This window comes from Emydura macquarii, unplaced genomic scaffold (genome assembly GCF_026122565.2).
Source record: "Emydura macquarii macquarii isolate MOO-44397 ecotype Brisbane River unplaced genomic scaffold, CSIRO-AGI_Emac_v2 contig_1254, whole genome shotgun sequence".
Lineage (NCBI taxonomy): Eukaryota > Metazoa > Chordata > Testudines > Chelidae > Emydura > Emydura macquarii.
In genome coordinates, this window is record NW_027131391.1 from 6,173,629 (window position 1) to 6,195,556 (window position 21,928).

Sequence of the window (21,928 nt, forward strand, 5' to 3'; positions counted from 1 at the left end):
CTAAATTTTCCCCGCAGTTTCAGCTGGACAAGTTCTTCTTCTTCCTGACTCTCAAAGCAATATGGACGCATTCCTGGCACAAAACAACAGTTCTGTCCCACCCCAGAAGTGGCTGCATTTCAGGAAGGGAAAAGATCTCTCTAGTGTATAGTAACTGTAAGTGCTTTGGGGTCTGAAAATACAGCTTACAAACACAAGGTGGTGTTTATTAGAAATGTTTGCTGCTTAGCAAAGGTGAATTCCTTTCTCCCTTTATAGGCATGTCTCTTTAAAACATTTAGTAAAGGCAGGTTATTTTGGGGTATCTCATTTCCTTTCCTTTCCTCCCCTCTTATTGTACGTGGGTGTGTTACATCTCTGTCGAGTTTGTCTGAGTGTGCAGTGCCGGTAGACTGAGAGGAACATTGATCCCACCCTTCTCCAATAGCCCCTCATTTGTATCTCATTTTCACATTATCATCGAGCCCATGAACGCAAGGCTATTTTGACAGCATCTGTCAGCAAGGTACAAGCGTCTGCCATCGCCTCTGATTGGTTGCAGACACCTATGGCATCGTACTGAATATTATTATTACAGATTTTTTTTTAGCGGGGGAGGGGGAACCAAAACACACACGTCTCCCATACAACGTTCTGAGTCTTCAGTGAGCCCTTCTGCCGGTCTCTGGATTCATTTGCATTTTTCTGGCTCCTGCTGGAGAGTGGAGCCATAAAAGGCTCAGGCGGTGTGTTTTTTGTGTGTGGTTTAATTTGTTTTATTTAAAAGGTTTGTAGTTGGGGGGGGGGGGGGGCACAAGTGGAGGAGGGTGGTAAAGCCATCTAAGCAGCCATTTAGACTTTGACGAGACTATTTATTGAATTAGTGAAGTCCATAGCCAGGGTTCAGAGCTGCTATTACACAGGTTCACTCTGCTTACAATATATTGCATGCCAATACAACGGGCCCATATTTAAGAGCTGTGGATAGGTGCGGTTTTGCTTGAGTAAATCCCATTTGTATGTTCTTGGAATCTATACTGAAATTCTGTGAAATCCTGCTAAATTAATACCTGATAAAAGAACAAACCATTTTTCCCCTTCCCCTCCAAACAGCATGAAAAATGTAAGCTACACTAAAAGAATCGAGTACTACATTGTCAAAGTGAACGCATTTCCTGTGCATCAAATTCAAGGCTTGCAGGAACCCTAAGTGCAAAGAACACAATGTTGGTGGTGCAGCTAAGCTGTGCTTTTATAGTCCGTCTGCTCGAAACATTAAACATAGATGTCAATTTACAACAATTGATTAGATTAATTTTAGTTTAAGATGTAGGATGCTATCCTTCAAACACTGGGCTTTATTCTCTTTTATATAAAAGCTCATTTACACTGCTCTGGTGGTGTAAAGGGTCCTTAACATCAGCCTAAATAACATGGAGGGCCTTTACGCCCGCACAGCAGTGTAGCGGGATCTTGGTGTACATGAGGATAAGGCTCATCAATGGAACCAAAGCCTTCATGTTACTGTATTGTTCCAATTAAAATCAGGACTCCACTGTGCTTGGTACCACGCATACATACAATGACACCGTGTCGTGTGTCCTCTCCCCCGAAGAGTGCACAAAGTGTGGAGAAAGCCAATGCTGTTCCTAGTCTTCAGATAGGAAACTGAGGCACAGATGTGGTTTGCCCAAGGTCACACAGGAAGTCTGTGGAAGGGCTGGAAATTGAAACAACGTCTCCTGAGTCCCAGTCCAGTGCCAAAACCGGAAGACCAGCCATGTTTCCTTTCCTGGTAATAAATATTTCTGCAGGATTTTGCCCTAAGACTTTTGTCTGTATATGCTTGTACCATGATCATATATGTACATGTGCTTAATCTACATGAGAGCCCACTTCAAAGGACTAGCTAGCTCTGCTATACTAACATTACATCAATTGATCATTACAAATGCAAACACAGACTCGTAAAGCTAAGTTCTGCCGTGTACTTTATGAACAAAGACATCGACTCGCTCTAGTTCAAAACTGCGCTATAAATTGGTATGGCGTATTTGAATTCTGACTATATACCATAGATTGAAAAGGATCTGCAGGAAAGTAAAAGAGAACTGCAAGCTCTGCAGTGTCCATTTGGCAAAAGAAGGCTGAGCTGCTCCATTGTCCGTAGTGCCACTATTTCCAAGCCTGCACACGCTTCTGCTATCCTCATCCCTTAGACTGATACCCAAATAAGAATGTAAACCAAAAGAGCAACTCCGCTGGGAGGCTTGCCCAACTTAGTAGAATACTTTTTGAGAACTATGGGTAAAAAGGAGCCTGATGTTGGCCAAAATAAGGTGAAGGTATTTTGAAAGATACTTTTTAAAATCAGCATTTTCTTCTACACTGCCATTGTTCCAAGGTGCCTATAAAGAGAGACAACCTACAGCCAGTATGTACTTGGACTTGAGGCTTTATTTGGGTTGTTTGACAGAAACAGACACCCAAATTCAAGGTTCAAATACCAAAAATACTGTGTGTTTGGAAGGTTATTTTGTGTTTTCATTTCATCAGACTTTGATTGGGTATGCTAACTCCATGATAGTTATATGTTCTAATACTATGTCCAGTCCTAATTTTTAAAAGGCCTGAGAGAGGGGTGGGAAAGCTGCTTCTCCCTGGAGACCATGCCACACTCAGATCTCATGATTATTATTGTCTTTGCATAATGAGAATAGAGGCACTTAATGTGAACTTCATTCTTAATGTATTTGCATTTTTTTAAATCTTCTACGTGTGCTTCTGTGTTCTTCTGATTAAAATAATTAATCTGGCTACTTTTGAAGTCATTTTGCAGCTTTATAGGAATGGAAATTCTCTTGGAAGCGTAGCTATGTTCAGAAAGATGTCTGCCTAAAAATATCTGGGGTGTCCGTATTTATTCTCCATCAGATCAGGTGCAGTCTGTCTACAGCTGAACCTGAAATTAGTATCTTTCGGCTGCTAGCATCATAATCTCAGCCTGGTATCTAACGGATGCTCTCTTTTCTCATGTGGTACCTTGGCTAAATAGTCTGGAGTTGGGGCTTTTCTTGGTGACACACAGGGCACAATAGAATGTGTTCTCAATTACTTATATCCTCCACAGTGCTGAGAATTTAAATGTCTGTCTTTGAAACTGAGTGACTCAAAAGGAGTCTATAGGAGAGTGGATTTGTAGTGGGCTCTCCTGGGGCTATTTTTTTTTTTTTTAGTTTAAATTATTTTTGATCATGACTGCACATTAAATATTTAGATTGGGAATTTCAAAAAGGAAGGTTTTCTAAGGGAGCTAGGCATCCACATCTCAGGCACAGTCCAGCCATGGGCTGTTTTGAAATTCCAGCCTTTGTGTCAATACCAGGGTGACTTGGTGCTTTATCAAATCTTAGACCCTGCTTCTGCAAGGTAGCTTGCCCAGGCCCAGTTACAGTCTAGAACCCCAGTTCACGTGCGATGCTCTGCATGTGCGGAGCCCTCACAGGGCTTCAGCCACCCAGTGTCTCGCATGGTTCGGGGTAGTCGATCACAGATCTTCCTGTTGATACATCTAGGTCCTGCCCAGTGGCCTCAGTGGGAGTTGCATCTGTATATCAGAGGGTGGAACTTGGCACGTTGGGGTATGTCTGCACCGCAGTTAAATACCTGTGGTTGGCACTTGTCTGCTGGCTCAGGCTGTGGGGCTGTAAAATTGCAGTGTACTTGCTTCAGCTTTGGGACCCTCCTCCCTCACAGGGTCCCAGCGCTTGGGCTCCAGCCCAAGTGTCTACACTGCAGTTTTACATCATCCCAGCCTGAGCCAGTTGACATGGGCCAAGTGTGGGTATTTATTTGCAGCTCAAGTGGAGCTGTGTGGCATCTTCTTTAGAAGTGGGGATACTGGCATCCTAGGCTGTGAAACTTTGTGCAAACTACACTAAGTTCAAGTGAGAGTCCAACAAAGGCAGCCTCCTCTGTCTACAAAAAGCCTTTTCTTAGAGATTCTGCACTAATTTCCAGTTCACAAAACCCATGCGGAGTCCTGAATGAATCTAGCCCAGGGGGGAAAAATCTACAATGAGCTAGATTTGAAAGTGACCCATATAGGATAACTTGCGCGTTCATAGGTGGCGCCGCGAAGGTAAACAATCACCACATGCAAAAAACTCAGTGGTGGATCAATTCCTTTCCGTCCCCCCCAGGGCTGTGTTCGGTATGAAACCAAGCTGTTAGTCTCCACCTGTGATCTGATAGAACGCCCTCCCACAAATATCTGTCTAGGCTGCAACATAAAGCCATACATGACAGAACTGCCTTTGTTAGGATGGGAAACCCATTCTGCCGTAGGTATTAACAGTTCCACTAGTCAAGAGCTTTGTCTGGCATCATGGGAATGAGGATTATTCAGCTCATATAAATACCAGTGTCTTTTTTTTTTTAAAGTGTGCTATGAGGATTGAAAGGTGGTATGGGGAAGGGGAAAACTCTTAAGGATGGGCTTTGGGAACTGAGCGTGGTCCCCCATTTTGTGAGATGGGGAGAAATAACTGATTGATCTAAATGAGATTAGGCTGGGATTTTCAAGCCACCTAATGGGGTTGGATGCCCAGTTCCCATTAAAATTAACAGGAATTGAGTGTCGAAGCTTTGAAAAATCCGAGCCTCGATGTATAAGCATATATAAAGTTTCAAGGCAAGATTGTTTCTAGCTTCAATGCTGTAATGTGTGATCAGGGTTTTAAAGCACAAGAATAAATTTAGCTATGAAGCAGATACCTTGTTATTGATAAACACTCTGATCAAGCAGTTAAATGTAACAAGGAAGCACAAAAGAATTTGAGGTTACCGTGGACTTAATCATTTAGGGGGAGACAGACTGAGTATGTTTCCCAGAAGATCAAGTATTGGAGCTAACTAGACTTTACAGCTTTTCCAATCTAATCCATTTCTGTACGTCTCTAATTCCAAAGGCAGTCCAGTGGGGATCTCTTAGTCGCTACCCCTGTGGACCTAGCTGAGATCACCAACATGCATCTTCCAAGATGGGGCTTGAGCTAGGTTTTCTTGCAAGAAAAGTTAGATTATTTGGGCTCAGCTACCCAGCATTCCCTCCCGCCAGTACTGCTGGTTAAGTTATTCTGTGGGAGCCAGCACTGTAGAGCTAAATTACTGTGACAGTTGTACCATGGCAACTGTACCTGTCTGTCTGTCATTCTCCTCTCGCTGCTGCTGAGGAGCTGTCGAAAAATAATCATTATTTGGGAGGTGGAAGGAGTGTGCAGCGAGGAGAAGAGACGGAATATAAGACAATACATTTCTGCTTCCACGATCACTGCAGATCTGTAGAGACCTGGGAAAGGAAATGCCCCTTTAACACCAGCTTTAAAGTGAATCTCTTTAAGGAATTTAATATCTTGCATAACATTAAACCTTGCAAAGTGGGATTAAATGAAACAAAATTAAAAAGCCAAACCTGATCCTAGCACCTGTTTTAAAATGAGTTAATGGAGGGATATTGAAATTTTAAACCCTTCACTGTGCTGCTGAAAGAGGATTTTTTTTTTTTGCCCCGTTTTTGGAATTTATGCTTATTCTGTTTAGCATGCAGCCTAACTGTGTAATTACACGATAGACTGAAGTAGAATTTAGTGCCCGTAATACCAGTTATAAAGAAGAGCCCTAATTATGTATATCTTCTCAGGTAAATAACACATCACGGGGCATGGAAGGGCATAATTATCATTCTGAAAACCTGCCTAATTACTAATTTACTTGGAATTTCAGAAAGCTTTTGATAAGATCCCTTATAAGCAACTGTTAAGGAAAATAAATTGAGTCGGGGGCAAACCATTTACATTTTTAAAACTGTCTAAGCAATGGGTAACAGTGTTAGTGTGTAGCTTCTTACAGGCTCTTGAGAGAGGTAGATTCTGGATTAGTACGAAGGAGACCAGAGTCCGGATCCTGGCTTTGCCACAAACTCCCTGTGTGGCCTTTGGTAAATCTCTGCGTTGGTTTCCCCATCTGTAAAAGGGGGTAATTGTTACTTATTTCATATGGGTATTGAAGGTAAATCCATGAGTACACATATGGTGGTACCTGAGTGCCATAGAAAATTCAATTAATAACATGGGTAAGACCTATGGATGGGTATTGGGGTCAGTAAGGTTTCTATATGCTAATGATTTGGATGGTGACTATACAGTGAGGCAGTGGTGGAGAGATACCAAGTTATTTCACTTAGTAAAACAGCAATGGAGTCCATGCCCAGATGGATTTAAATCTCTCTGGGAGACCGAGCAGGATGATGAGAGATGATGTATATAGATTAATATACTAGAAACGTATATTACAGGTTTTCCTCCCCAAGACTTCTCTTGGATACTGATGGGCTCTGAACTTGTAGGATCATGGGAAGGAAGAAGAGACTTAGAAATTGGTCCAACCCGACTTCAGTGAAGTTGAATATTAGGCAGAACCAGACAGTTTTTAACCCCTTGTGCATCAGATGTCCCTGAAAAGCAGCGGAGACCCTTTGTGAGTTATACTCAAATACCACTGTAGACCTCTCACCTGCAGCACTGTCCCCGGCTTTGGTCTTCCCCTCTCCATACAGCTGTGGAGGAGAAGGTCCTGAGACGGGTGCTTGCTTAAGGCAGGGTGGGTAAAATGGGTCAAATGCTGCCAACACTGTTCAGTGGGTGTATATTTGAATTTTGAAATGTATTTGTTTCTCCTGAATTGAGGCCTTTTGGATGATGGTTAATGTGGTAAGACCAAGGTGGCTTTCAGTATCTGCTTATCTCCCTTGGGAAACACTGCGTTACCCTGGTGGGATTTTGCTTGTGGTTTGGGGGAGTCCAGGTCTACAAAATCTGAGGCTTAATCAGCTACTTCACCTCCGTTAGCAGTAGATGCAGTATGCATTTCTTCTGCTGTATCCCACACTTCCTAGCTCCACCTGCATCCTGAAGCTGAGCTCAGACCTTGTTCCATCCATGCAGCAGCCATGACATCATGTGATCTATTCAGATGCCTTTAATCCAAAGAGCATGGGAAGGAGTTGCAGGATGCTGTAATAAAACTTCAGTGAACAATGAAAACAAGTCAACTGGTGGCCAATGGTGTGAGAGGAATATATTAGCTGAGAAGAAGAGGAAGGGGCGAGACATCCATCCATTAGCAGGAGCATTAAGAAAAGAAGGGCTTTGACGTGACAGTCAGACGACAAGGGGGCGAGACGGAAAGAGTTAACTCTGGAAGAGAAAAGCCAAGGTACTTATCCATGGCCCTAGAACCCTGAATCAGAGGGAGAGAATGCCTGAAAGCAAGTGAACACGGTGCGGGGAGTAAGGAGGGGAAAAGCTAGGTCTGGGACAGTAGCTTAAAAGGAAAGAAGTGAGAATTTGCAGGCAATGGTTGCTGGCTGGTATGAAATCAGCAAAGTGGCGGTGAGAGGAGCGTGAGGGGATAGATGTGAATAGCAAGGCTAAACAGAAAGAGACGTGCTACCCCACTATAGTGTCTGAAGAGAGGATTTTGGAAGAGCTGCAGAGAGTGGATGTAGAAATCCAGGCCACCCGCTCCAGCTTCTTCACTCCCTGCATCTGACTCGCTTCACCAGCACCTTTTTTTTGGTTCCTGTTCACAGCATGTACTTCTATTTCACCACTTGAAGCTGGTCCTGTTGACTAATCCCCACCTCTCTTTATAGCCATAGTAAGTTCAAAAGAAAGAGAAAGCCACACTTCATTTGCAAGTCCTTCTACTGCATGTGTCACTAATGACCACTCTAATTATGATATCTCACAGTCTCCCTATTCAGGGGCTGCCTGATCCAGCTTCCTTTTGACATCTCGCTAGATTAGGGAATATTTGAATATTTTTGCAATGAAAAGGGAGTGGCTCTGGGGAGGAAGAGAGATCACATGAGAGCAGGTCTGTTTTTTGGCATCAACACTTGTTTGTTTCCACCTGCAGCTCCCTCTTCTGCTGTATCACAGATTCGCTGGTGGGCCAGTTCTCGGAGAGGCTTTCAAATGGAAGCAAGGGGGGGCAGTGTGTAAGAAAGTGTTTGCGGGGCGCGGGGGGGAAGTCAGCAAAAATTAGTATGAAAGGCTCCTCTGCCGTGTTGCTGAGAGCCAGCGGTGGAGATAAAGCGAGAGGGTGCTTTGTACCTAGCCGGCGACATGATAATTGGCTTTCCTTCCTAGTGAACTTTGCAAATGATGCTCTTTAACTCGTCGGCGAGATAAACAGTTGCTGTGGCAGGTGCGCTGAAAGCGCCGTCTGGATGTAATTAGACAAGTGCGCAAGAGAGCACCCTGAGAAATCTAACTATGGTTTTCATTCTGGGTACTTCCCATGGGCCACGCCGCCCTATTCCGACCCCCGACCCCCCTCCCTTTTCCCCTCCCCGCTGCCTCTCTCTCTCTGGCATTTCTCCTTCTGTCATAGAAAGGAAAGTCGTCCCGCTGACTCACTTCTGTGTTAGTTTGGACCATGTGCGGCACCACAGAATAACTGTTAGGTGCCCTTTGGCTGCAAAACCCCAATTGACCAGCTGAGTCTGAAGCCTTTCTCTCTCTTAATCACACAGGGCTCTAGGCGGTTTGCCTTGTTTGCAAACCAAAATCACTCTCTTGTGTCTTAAAACTCATCAGACCATTTGGAGTGTGTCATTATTTTTCTTTACCCCTTGAAAATGTTTGCATTTGCATTGCACCTTTTTTTTTTTTTTTAATCCCAATGCACTCTGCTAGCATTAATTAATTAAGGAATTAAGCCTCACACCACTCCATGAGGTTGGTAAATATTGTCCCTATTTTGCAGGTGGCAAACTCCAAGAACAGGGCTGTTGTGACTTTCCCAAGGTCATACAGCAAATCTGAGGCTGCATCTAGAATAGAACCCACGAGCCCATTCTTGTGTTATAGCTATTGGATTATTTAACAGATCAATCTTTGCAGCAGATCAGGAGTTAGCAGGGCTCTAAATACTGGCATCTGTTTTGAGCTCTAACCCTAAGGGTTAGCTCGGCATTTTAAAGGTGCATCTGACTAAATGGGTTGCAGCCCATGAAAGCTTATGCCCGCAGAAATTTGTTAGTCTTTAAGGTGCTACAGGACTCTTGTTTTTGCTGTATACAGACTAACACGGCTACCCCTCTGAAATTTTAAAGATAGTCACTCTTGATTTCCATGGGATGTTTAAATAGGGTCCAGCCAAATAGCATTCTAAGCTGCTACCACTATTCCATGGAGCAGTCTGCCTACCTGGAAAGCGCTAAATATTTTTGTTTTCTAATTCTATGTCTCTGTCATGCTGAACATAGTCTTAGACTCTTCAGGGAAAGGAGCTATATGCAGTGAAAGGCATTCCAAAGCACAGACAGCATCGGTCAGGATCACTTAACTCACTGCTGAAGTGCAGCTGCATCTGGGGTGGAACACAGCAGTTGTCCAGTAGCGCACACCACAACGCTGTAGGTCTGGAAGTGGAGAAAAGTACCATCTCCACTGGAAACTACAGAAGGGATCAAATAGGCAGAATCATTATGCGAGATGGCATTTGGCCTGGACACCAGGGCTAACAATTCTTCTCCTGTTTAAAAGTGTCATGGCTATTAAGTGGCCCTACCTACTTATGGTCCTTATTTTCCATGACATACATAATATGGCGCCTCCAGGAGCACAATGCCCCCCCCCCCCAACCTGTTGTAGTGCATTCACTTAGTGTGAATGCCACATACAGAATCAGCTCCACCACTTCTTGCAGAACCCCCGACTTCCCTTGATGGTCTCCCATCCAGCCCTGCTTAGCATGCCAGGTCACAATTTGAGATGGCACATGCACTCGTTCTAGACTTCTCTTACCTCTTCCTTCACTCCTAAATAAGCTTCTGTTAAGGGGGATTTGCTTTGTGTCCAGCATTTCCCTCTTCCACAAGGCACCCCCACGGTTTCTGGACTCCTACCACAATCCTTTCCAGAGCACCAGTTTGAGAGACCTCCAAACAAGCACCTTGTGTAGGGTGAGCAAAGAGCTCGCCACGTTTGAGGAGAAAAGTTCTATGGGATAAAGAATGAGAAGCACACTGGTCTGGGTAGCCCTCCTCAGCCATGCAAGAGGACAACTGCTTATAACACTGGTTTTGGGGGTGAAAGGCAGTGGTCAGTATCCAATGTCCTGCCAACAGGATTATCTGGTGCAGGTGACCTCAATAGGTAAGAAGCTACTGCATTTCCTGTGTGTTCAGATTCACCCCCTGGGTGGCTATTGTAGGAATAGACCCTTCTTAGGATTGCTTTAGCTGTGCAGACTAATGCTTGTTCTGCTGGAAAGTTCCTCCAACAACCTTCTCCTGCGTTATTTCTTAGCTGGGGCTGCCGGTAATGACAGCGATACACTTGTTTCAGCATGTCAGAAGGCTTTACTCCATTCCTGTCCTCCTTCCCGTCCATTCATTCATTAATTTTCTGAGGTTGCCGAGGAGACATTATTGATGATGATGATAATAGTAATAGGGAAGATACGTGGCAGATTAATTCCTGAACTCTCTAACAGGATTTAAGCTAACAAGAGAGGAGGGCTTTTTTTTTTTTCTTTCTCCTTTCAGATATTTCCTGTGCTGGGGATAACGACACCAAAGAGTGTTAAATTGGTTCTGAATGTCCACCTCTGGCTGTCCACATTCTTGTAACGATTTCATTAGCTTGAATTATCCACGTTATTTTCTTGTAATGGGATTAGCTGTACTGGAGTCAGCTGAAGACCTGAGGGGGAGGAACAGTCTGCTGTGTGTTTCATTAACTCTCTCATGTAGGGGGTGGAACTGACCACGATTCAGCCCAGGGGCAAAACTATTTTGGCAGGGTCCTTCATTCCAAAAGGAGGAGGAAAAAGAAAAGAGGCCATTATTCCTCTGTAATCAGTAAATCGGTACAAGAGCAGAGACTGGCAAGGAGTAGTTTGTTGGGGAATTGCTATTTGGGGGTGACTTAAAAAAAAATTAAGAAAACCATTGCAAAGTAATGACTAAATTTTGCTCAGATGATGCAGAATTTAGACCTGATGCTGCAGAGAGCATTTTGCAGGTCAGTGAACGGAGAAGCTACACCACACTTCTGCCTCCTTGGGAACTTTGCATTCACTGCCCAGAACACCCCGTGTTACTGGCAGACAGTTAAATCTTTTCTTGACTAGACTTGGCAGTGTGATTGTCATTGGATTTGCTTGGAATGGGAGATGAGCTTTCTAGCATATATATTTTGGGGGCTTCAGGGGTGATTTCTTGCAACAGTTAGATTAACCATCTTGTTCTTGGGATTAATTGTATATAGTCTCTTGTGCAACCACTTGTATAGATCTGTGGTGAAATTATGCTCTCCCTTTCTGGAGTCTTTCCGCGAGTTTCCTTTGATTAGATAGTGACTAACTGCTTATCGCACTAATTCTGATTGATCTTTGCTCAGTGTCTAGGGTTTAAGAATAATGACACCATTTCAGAAATTTATAATGTGAATGGGCTAAATTATGGAAGCATCTAGTATAATCGCTGTGTTATTTATGTAGTGCCAGAGGCATGCTAGACACTTTGCAAAGAGGAAGAAAAGCTCCCTGCCCTGAAGAACTTACAATTGAAAGAGACATTATTCAAACAGAGAATGGAATGAAGTGATACAGCAAAGCTGTAGCACAGTCCGAGGTAGAACATGTCTTGCTGAGCCAGCATTTCTTGGCCGATTTTCCTTGTAGGCATCACAGCAGAGCTTGAGGGGAATTGGAAAGAGAAAAGGGTAGCGGTCTAGGGACAGTAGGCACAGGCTGCTTTGTAAGAAAGCACAGAGATTGTTATGGGAGGCGTGGACGGACAGGCAGGCCGTCAAGGCTGAAGTCATTGGTTCAGCGGGGACTGTGAGTGACAGGCAATGCAATAAGAAAAAAGAACAGGTAAATAAATGCAGGGGAACATAAAGGGCTTTGATGGTGAGGACAAAAAGCTTGAACTAAGCGTAGTGGAAAGCGAGGACATCAGTGGAGGTAAGCCTGAATGAGGAACAAGGAAGATGATCTTGGCAATTGTGTGTCATATGGACAGGAAGACGGGATGGGAGGGTCGTCAGAGAGGAGATGGGTACAGTAATTGATATGAGGGCCTGGAAGGACTTTTGGTGGCCTGGACAGCAAGATGATGATAGACCTTAGAGATGTTATGGAGGCAGGATTTAGACATGGCCTGGATGTTTAAGGCAAAAGAAGAGGGGGAGGGGTCAGTGATGATCCTCAGGTTACAGGCCTGAGTGACGGGAGGATGGCGCTATTGTCAATGGCAGCAAGTCCTGCAGGGGAAGTTGTGTGATGAGGAAGAGCGTATGTGGACATATATATTTGTATTCTCCTTCATATTCATAGTTAAAGGAGCACAAGTGCTAACAACAAATGTCTGAGGCCTTCCTGTGCTGAGAGGTGCCAAATAGGCTTTTATGTTATCCGCCAAACTAAACCAAGGATCTCAGTCCATTTAAATGACATTCCCACAATCAGCAGGCAATGGGCTCCTTCTTCCAACTGGCCTATTCCCAAGGAGAGCAATTCCTTCCAGCAATGAGACTGGCCATTTCCGTCTGCTTCTCTCTCTGTTTACCCAGTTGGTTAAGAGGAAATCCACCAAATTGCTGGAAGCGTTGACCGTGTTGTGGGAATGTTATTGACTTCCAGGAAAGCCGTTCACATAATCTGCAAACCCACATGCTGCTGTGTATGTTTCAGGGGGAGCACTGATGGGCTGCACTATTGGGGTTTGGCCCAGGAAATCTGCTCATCTTTCTCATTTGCCACATGTGACTTTTGGCTTGCCTTGGTGAATCCTCTGGATCTTGCGTCTCTGTGACATTCCTGCAGTTGGTGGGTTGTTGAGGAGCAGATCTGGGCTTGTGACCAATTGGGGAGAACTATGTGACCCTCTCTTCCTATATAGATGATTCACCCCAGTAAGGCCAACATGTTGTTTTCTCTGCATGAATGTTGATGAGTATGACGCAAAGTCACCACTGCACCTTCTAAGGAGTGAGAGATTATGGCCTGTGACCCTGACAGTCCTCTCACGCTCTGAGGCAGTGTATGAATCCTGGCACTAATGCACTAGGGAGGGAACCTGATATTCAGTGGTATGTATCCTAGCACCAGAGCCGGGATGAGAGGATCCTTCTGCCTTGGCTCTCACTGAATTTTAATAGCAGAACCACTGCTTTTTTTACTCTGCTCCATTGGCACGTAGGTAGCACGGTACAAACCAGGGAATTCAAATTCCCCTCCCAACATCTCCACTCGGTCACTGGTTACTTCAGAGTGTATGTTCTCTGGTCCTGGACACAGGAGTCCCATGAAAAACAGGTCAGTTGCCACTTCTGAGGCGCGTTGGGTTTTTCCTACATACATAGGGAGGAGGTGAGGGTATGGGTCACACAATGCGCCGCTTTGTGTTAGTAGTTTAGACAGTCAGGTTCCTTGCCAACCCTTTCTGATACGAGTCCAGTTTGCCACAGACCCATGCCCAGGAAGAAAGCTGCATTTTCACACTGAGATTTATGTGCATCAAAGCTAGTTATTGGGGGGAGGGAAGGGTCTCATTGATCTGAGCTGCCATAAAGCACGCCTGCCTCCCTGTACTTGTGCAGCATGTGTGTGCATACCACTCCCCTTAAAACAAATTAGAAATGTGAAAACTCCTCCCTCTGTTCAAAGCATAAACCATCTTCCTCAGATAAGGGGTATCCCATTCAGGAGAGGTAATTGGGTCCCTCCCCACCCAAAAAAAAAAAAAATAGATGAAGGAAATAATTGGATAGGTGAGGTGTGAGATTCTCTGCTGAGGTGGCAAGGGGAACATTAAAGGCCCAGTCTCTCCACTTCATTCACAGCTTCTCGTATGGTAATTGCTGTGTTACGGTTTCTAATTATCAACACAGTGGGGTGGCTTTTCTCCCCATTCCCAGTGGGGTCATCTGTGCTTGTGTTAGGGCTGGTCTGCACTACAAATATTTGTTGACCAAAGTCAGCTTTTTGTGCCAAAACAGTGGTGGTGTACACACTACAGTCGCCCCTCCCTCCGCTGCTGACCCAACTCCCCTGATTTTGTGACCAAATAAAACCACTGTGATGAGAAGCATAGAGCTTTTTGCACCGAACCTCTAGCGACAAAGTGTCAGTGTAGACACTGCGCTTGGTTATGTCGTGGTAGATGGCCTCCGGGAAGTGTCCCACAATGCCCGTCCTGACCACTCTAGCCATCAGTTTGATCTCCGCTGCCCTGCAGCCACCCGCCGCTCCCCTTTTCAAGGAATTTTTGAAATTCCACTTCCTGCTTGGTCGGTGTGGAGAGCTCACATCGCATCTTCCCAGCAGACCATGATGGCTCCACGCACCAAACGTTCTCCCACTTGGAGCACACCAGAGCTTCTGGATCTGATCATCATTTGGGGAGAGGAAGATATGCAGTCCCAGCTCTGCTCCAGCCATAGGAACTTTGATAGCTATGGTTAGATTTCTCATGGCATGGTGGAGAAGGGGTATGAACAGGACATGCTGCAATGCCATGTGAAAATCAAGGAGCTGCGGCAGTTGTACCAAAAGGCTAGGGAGTCAAACCGTGGCTCTGGTGCAGAGCCAAACACTTGCCGCTCCTATAAGGAGCTGGAAGCCATCCTCAGCGGCGACCCCACCTCCACTGCCAAGAGACCCCTGGATACCTCCCTGGCTTAACCTCGACAAAGAAGTAGTGGACGAGGAGGTCAAGTTGGAGGAGGATGCGGAGCAGGTGACTGGGTCATTTGGTGAAGTGGGGGAATCAGAACCTCTTCTTGACCTTAGAGAGTTAGAGCCAGTCCCAGCCCTCTAGCACTGGTGTGCAGGATGCAGGAGAGGGGAGCTCTGGTAAGTGATTTTTCTTGAGCTGATGCTGCTCTGTTACATGAGATACAGCTTCCTTTCCTTTGTTGCATTGTACAGCTGGTTGAAGGGATCGAAATGCACAAGAATAGCTGGGTCTGCATGTGCTTCCTATTCCCCTGTTCAGATAGGCAGTGCAGTGGAAAAGTGTGTTAATGCACACTGAGATTTCAGAGGAATCCTCCAGAGAGATCTCTAGGAACCTTTCCTAGAGGTGCTGACCAATCCTTTGCCGGAAATTCCTCTGCAGAGCTGCTTTGTTTCTTCCCCTGTTGTAGGAAACTTTCCCGCACAAATTGGCAATCACTCGTGCAGAGACTAAAACAGCACACAGGCAAGCGCATAGGGGCCGGTTTGAAGCTGCTCGCATGGAGGGAGATGCACTCTAGCATGCCTCTTTACTGTCAGGAGTGAGATATCGGCTTCTGTGGCCTCTGCCTGTGGCAAATGGTGGCACAATTTGAAATTTTGTCCCTGTCTATCTGAATCAACACCCCAAACAATCACCCAGAACTTTTTCCCCAGCTCAAATGCCCCCTCCACCTGGGCACAACTCACCATGCTCTGGGTGATCGCCGAGCCGTGCGCTTGCCAGGGGACAATGAGGTAGAGATGTATTTTATAGTAATGAATCAATGCTGTTAGTGCACTCACAATCATGCTTCCGTTCATTGTTAATTATGCTTCTACAAACGTGCCCTAGAGGGGAAACCCCTCCACACCTGCCGAGCGCCTGCAGCTGATAAGAAAATGACCCCGGAGAAGCAAAGAGGAGATGTTCCAAGAGCTCTTCCAGTCTGCTGAGGTGGAAAAAGAAAAAAGGGCATAGAGACACAGTGTGACCAAAAATCAAAAAAATGATAGGCAGGAGAGGAGGGAAAACCAAGAGCGAGTGATAGCAGGTGACCAGCGCATGATAAAAGCCATGGAGGAGCAAGTGGAGCTGCTAAAGTTACTCATAATGCTGCAGACTGAATTCATGCGTACTCGTCTCCCCTCTTACACTGCTTCCATGTCCTCTCCAAACTCCACCCACACATTTCTACCATACTCCCAGCCCATCTTGGTACCCCGTTTACTCCAGCCCTTCAGACAACTTCCAGAATGATAACTGGACTTACACCCAGCTGTCATAACTCACACTGCCCCTCATTGCTTTGTCTCCTCCAGCCCAGCTTTTTGTGTGTGTTGTGAATAATTATTTAATAAAGACATCCTCCGTGAAGGATAAGCAATCTGTATTTGTCTCTTGCGCATGGTAGTTGTAGCTCACATTGATACACCGTGCAAGTTGGCTAGCAGTCATAGCATGGCACAGCGCTGTTTACAAAGACACCTTATTGGTGCTCATTGTCAAAAGGGTTCCTCGAGGCTTCCCTGATTCGAATGGCCCCCCGTTGTACCCCTCCACTAGCCCTGACTTCTGGTTGTTCATAGTCAGCCACCAGGTGATCCGCCTCTGCACTCCACCCAGGGGGAAACTTTTCACCCTTAGCGTCACAAATGTAGAGCAAACAGCAGGGGGCTATAATCATGGGAATATTTTCTTCATTTTTCTAACTTTCCATAAAGGCATCACCAGCGAGCTTTTAATCTGCCAAACGCACATTCAGTGGTCATTTGGCACTTGCTCAACCTGTTATTGAAGCAGTCCTTGCTGCTTTCCAGGTTGCCTGTATAAGACTTCATGAGCCATGTCCCTAAGAGGTAGGCTGGGTCTCCCAGGATCACTATGGGCATTTCAACATCCCCCATTGGAATCTTGGTCTGGAAAGAAAGTCCCTGCTTGCAGCTTTCTGTATTGGCCAGTGTTCCTGAAGATGCGTGTGTCATGCATCGTCCCTGATCAACCCGTGTTGATGTCAACAAAACACCTGCAGTGATCCACAAGCGCCTGCAGTACCATAGAGAAGTACCCCTTTCTATTTATGTACTCCATCGCAAGTTGATCCGGGGCCAAACCTGGGATATGCATGCCATCTAGGGAATCTCATCGCTGCGAAGCCATCAGCTATTTCATGCACATTTCCAAGATTCACAGTCCTTCATAACAAATTAATGGCCCTGCACGCTTGCAATAACAGCTCCGACGGTGGACTTCCCGACTCCAAACTGAACTGACTCCAAACTGATTAGCGACCAACCCGTAGTAGTCTGGAGTTGCCAGCTTTCACACGGCGATCGCCACACACTTCTCCCCACTGAGCGGGCAGTTCTCATTCAGGTGTCCTTGTGCTGCACGGCACAGGCAAGCTCCGCACAGAGTTCCAGAAAGGTGGCTTTGCAGATTCAAAAGTTCTGAAGCCACTGCTCGTCATCCCAGACCTGTGTAACGATGTGATCCCACCACTCAGTGCTTGTTTCGCGCACCCAAAAGCAGGGGTGCACAGTGTGCAGCTGTTCCATGAATGCAGACAGTAATCCAGCATTGTTTGGTTGCATGGCAAACAACAGGTCAGGCGGCTTGGATTCCTGTTCCGATTGGCAGCTCACAATATACTGCACGATCAGCCGTGATGTGTTCGGAATGCTGACAACAACCATGGAGAGCAATTTAGGATCCATCCTTTCATGTAGAGATGGCAGGCGCACAGGAAACGGGACCGTTGAAAAATGCCGTGAAATGCAGTTGGAAACCCATGGAATGATGGGATGGAAATCATTGCATCATGGGATGTTGAGCCCACACTCATGATGCACTGTGATCCTTTCCACCTTCCCACAACTCCCAGCGGCACAAGGGGGCGACAGTGGCCACTGCCCACAGTGCATTGTTCTCACTAGCGCACCGACTGTGGACGTGCTTCGGCGACACAATGCGTGCTGTGCAAACACATGCAAGCGATGTAATTATAGCGCTTTCTGATCATCGCTGTGACTTGTGTCGACAACACGCTCCATTGTAGACAAGGCCTTCGGAGTTGCGTTCTATACCCATCTTTCCACCCCACGGTCTCTTGTTGAAGAAGCCCATGTGGAGTTTCCTTTTGAGCCCATCAGCAGCTGCTCAGTAGATACCATTGTCAGGTAGGTCAAGTCTGGTGTAGCTAGTGTCTTTCCCCTCCAACCATCTCCATCCCTAGACATAGGGAGGCCCAAGTGACTCAGACTTGCTCAGCTCACATGATGGTGCAGCTTGGGTTCCTGGAGCCTCTACAGGTGTTTTAATTCTGCTGCCCAGGGTCACGTTCATGTCCATCTCGTGCTCTTGCTGATTTCATGCACTTTGGGTGAGTCTGAGTGTAAATGTTTTTTCAGGCAATCTCCCAAAACAAAAAATCCGCAGGGGTTAATACTAATGATTACAATAAAGTGTAAGAGCAAGAGAGATATAAGCGGAGTTCCTTCCAGGCATGACCACCCTTTCAGTGGCAGAATAAAACAAGTCAGCATGTTTCCATGACTAACATCTTGCTTGGACTTACTGTGGGTAAGGCCCAGGACTGGGAGACAGAAGAACAGAGGTTCTTTTCCCATCTCTGTCACAGCCTACAAGTGTGACCTCGGTCAAGTCACTTAAGCTCTTTGACCTGGATTTTCAAAGGTATTTAGGTGTTGCTCCACTCATTGTTGCAACACCTGATTTAGGAGTCTCAATCTCATTGAAAATCGATGGAACTGCACCAAGATACTTTTTAAAATATGGGCCTTTGTGCCTCAGTTTCCCCTATAAAAATGAGGGTGATGCTCACCTATCTCACCTGAGGGTTGTGGGACTTCACATCGTGGTTGTATGTAGCAGTGCGAGATTTCTTCCTGTGGAAGGCATATTATACAAATGCAAGGTATTATTAATATTCTTTTATGTGCATGTCCCCTGTCAAGGGCCCTTCTTCATGCACTCCCCACCAGGCAACGCCACCAACAAATTCCCATGTTGGAAGCATGGCATGATGTCATCTAGTATTCAGGACACTGGTCTGGGAGCTACCAGACCTAAATTCTGATCTGACCGCTGACCTGATGTGGTGGCTTGAGCAAGTCACTTCCCCTCGTTCTTTGCTTCTATTTCCCCTCCCACCCTTTGCTTGTCCCTTTAGACTGTAATCTCTTTGGGGCAGGGACTGTCTCTTACTGTGTGTACCTAGGGCGGTGGATTAGCTCACCCCAGCTTGGTTGGCTCAGCCCAGCCTTGATTAGCTCACCCAGGCGCTACCATAATATAAATAATAATAAAGAAGTACATGGCGTTCTTGTAGCCTCAATTTCCCCACAGCTGCCTTGTGGGAGACTGTTTCACGGTGGAAAACAATGTAATGTTTCTGCTGCTTTTAGAATCGAGCACTACTGCTCTCCAAGGCTGTTGTCTCTCCGCTCTCCAAGGCTGTTGTATCTCTTGTTTTATTCTGTTTGTTTGTTTCCTTAGCACCATCTCAAAGGGGTTGGGGGGGGAGAGAGAAAGCTACAAGGAGCAGACGTGCAGATTCATTTTGAGGATTCATAATGCTACATTTACACACTGCACGGCCTGAGGAAATTGGGTAGATGAATGCCTGGTCATACTGCTAGTGCAGCAGGTTAACTCTCTGGATTTAGCTTATATCATTTCATGAGAGCATTTACGGCCTTTACTGTGTTTAGTCCCAGTCGCTCTTTGGCATTGTAGTATCTCCAACCCCTTTGTGTGTGTGTGTCTGTGTGTAGATTTTCAAATAACATAGCACATCTATTCAGACCCGGTCCACATTAAATATTTGTCTGCAATTTGTGCATATGATAAATGGATATTAGAAAAAAGAAAAGAAAAGAAAGGGAGGTGGCGCTTAGCTGCAGAAAAAGGTGGCCTCTTTTTGTGGAATTTCTACAATGGTGGTTTCTCTCTTTCTCTCCGGGAGGCGGGGGGAGAAGGTAAATTATTTAAAATCAGCCTTCCTCTCTCACAAGCTAAGTTTCCCTGCTCCAATCCCCTCCAGGGCTCTGAAGTAAGAGAATAACTTGAAAAGAGAAGCTGATAGGACAGGATTGGGAGAGAACTAGAGTGAGCTGCATGATTCTTTAATGCTTCACAAGTTACAAGGCTGCTCAGAGGATACTCGAGTCCACGGGGAGTGAGGAATGGAACCTGTGGGAGATAAGGGAGTTGTAAAGACCATGCTAGTAGCACTGCCTGGCCTGGCTGTCTGTCCTGATGGGCTCCTATCCTTCCCTGGCTCACATCAGTGCCCTGTGTATTGTGGCTGATTTCAAATGCCACCTGAAAGGCATGGGGCGTTCACCATAAATTGAGTCCAAGCCTGCGCTGCCTAATATTAAACAGTTAATGAGGAGGAGATGGGCTGGTGTGTCCAACACTGTAGAGTGGTACAGCACAAATCTTCACTTTCCTCCCAGGAGAGAAGAAACATGGCAAATACTGCAAAGATGTCTTCTGCTGTGTTGGACAGGGGCCAAATGGCAGACTCTGAGCAGCTGAGATGAATCTTCATCTGTCACTAAAATGTGGCTTAGAGAGAAATGGGTTTGTTACAGTACAGCGTTTGCCTACAGTGATCATTCTATAACTGTAAAGACATACATGAAGGGAGACATCCCTGTAGCAGCACTGCCTTGGCTCACAGATGAGACGGGTTTTTATCTGAGTGTTTTCCCCCTGTTTCTTATTCACAGCACCTTCGGAGAGCTGAAAACCGTCCGCCTGCCAAAGAAAATGGCTGGGACAGGATCACACCGTGGCTTTGGGTTTGTGGATTTCCTCACCAAACAGGATGCCAAGGTGAGGCTCAGTAGCACAGTCCTCTCTCTTCTTATCCCTTCTCCTTCCAGCCGTCAAATGATGTTCTTTAAGTAAAAGGCCAGAAAGCAGACAAAGGCCTTGTCTGATGTAGGATTCAGCCCAGATTTCAGCAATCAGTCACTTACTTTATTGTGGCTTTCCTTGTCTGCATTTGGATTTTGCAGTGATGCATCTTCCTGGGTGCTTGGCCGGCAATGGCTGGATTCTTTGCTATTTCCCTCTGTAGGCAGGGCCTAAACTAGTGAGGTACCATTTGGGGCCTTGACTTACAGCAGAATCAGCTGGCGTGGGTAACCTAGTGCCCATGAATTGAAAGCTCTGATGTCTCTGCTTGCTTTCTGCGGTGCTGAGTAAATCAGCTGGAGCTTGTGTAGAAGGAAGATGATTCTAATGTAATGAGTTGTGGAAACATGAAGTTTGTCACAAAGACAGTTTGAGCATGTAGCTGAAAGCTACGAGGCAGTTAGGAATACACTGACCGATAAGCATGGTCAGCAAGGCGTGGGCAAAAGTTTTCTCTGAAGCTAAATGAGATAAAAGAAAGAGACAGTTGGGCAGTTTACTTAACTGAAGTTGTATTTTTCCATTTTAACAATAAGCTATGCGCATGCCTTCCTTTGTAACCAGATACGGAAAGTTCCTTGTATACGTGACACTGTTTGTGCAAACTCACTCTTTTTACGCATACTTAATACCTTTTGCTCTATAACAATGACTTGGTAATAAGATTATATAAAAAGCCTCACATGACATAGATCGGGGGCACAGTTCAGCTAAAGCTGTTGCCCCAGGTAATTACCTTGTTAATAAAGGTCTTTTCCTTGCCCACCCAAACAGAAGTGAAGACTGTGTTTGCTTCAACAATCTTCTTTTAAAAACACTTTCTAACACACCTTGCAGGTAGACCTTCTGAGGAGCTGAGCAATGCCCTTAGGAAAGAAATGTCTCTTCAGTGCAGATAGTGCAGACCAAATGGCTGATTTAAAAGCGATTTCCAAACAGCCAGCCCTCAACATTGTTTTAAAGGAGGATTTATCCTTAGTGGATTCTACATCAGCCCTGAGTAAGCTCCAAAAGCAGAGCAAGATGTAAAACAGAGAGAGGTGTCTAAGCTGGCAGAAGAGTGCAGAGCACTGAAAGGGCTAGAAGGAGCCTGGAGTAGGTGGGAAACTGACCAACGTGGCTGATAGACCACAGAAAAATCATCCATATAGCAAACAGGGAGATGTTTATTAGAGAACACCATAACGAAGGTCCATTCATAGA

The 21,928-nt window shown here is 45.6% G+C and overlaps 1 protein-coding gene across 2 annotated transcripts in view; it reads left to right on the forward strand.

Moving 5' to 3' along the window:
- RBM19 (RNA binding motif protein 19) overlaps nt 1-21,928 on the forward strand; it is a 107,989-nt gene that overhangs the window by 46,452 nt on the left and 39,609 nt on the right. For both annotated transcript variants that reach the window (XM_067550160.1, XM_067550161.1), the window contains exon 22: nt 20,536-20,641. In XM_067550160.1, coding sequence (XP_067406261.1) covers nt 20,536-20,641 — 106 coding nt within the window. The remainder of the gene's footprint in view (nt 1-20,535; nt 20,642-21,928) is intronic.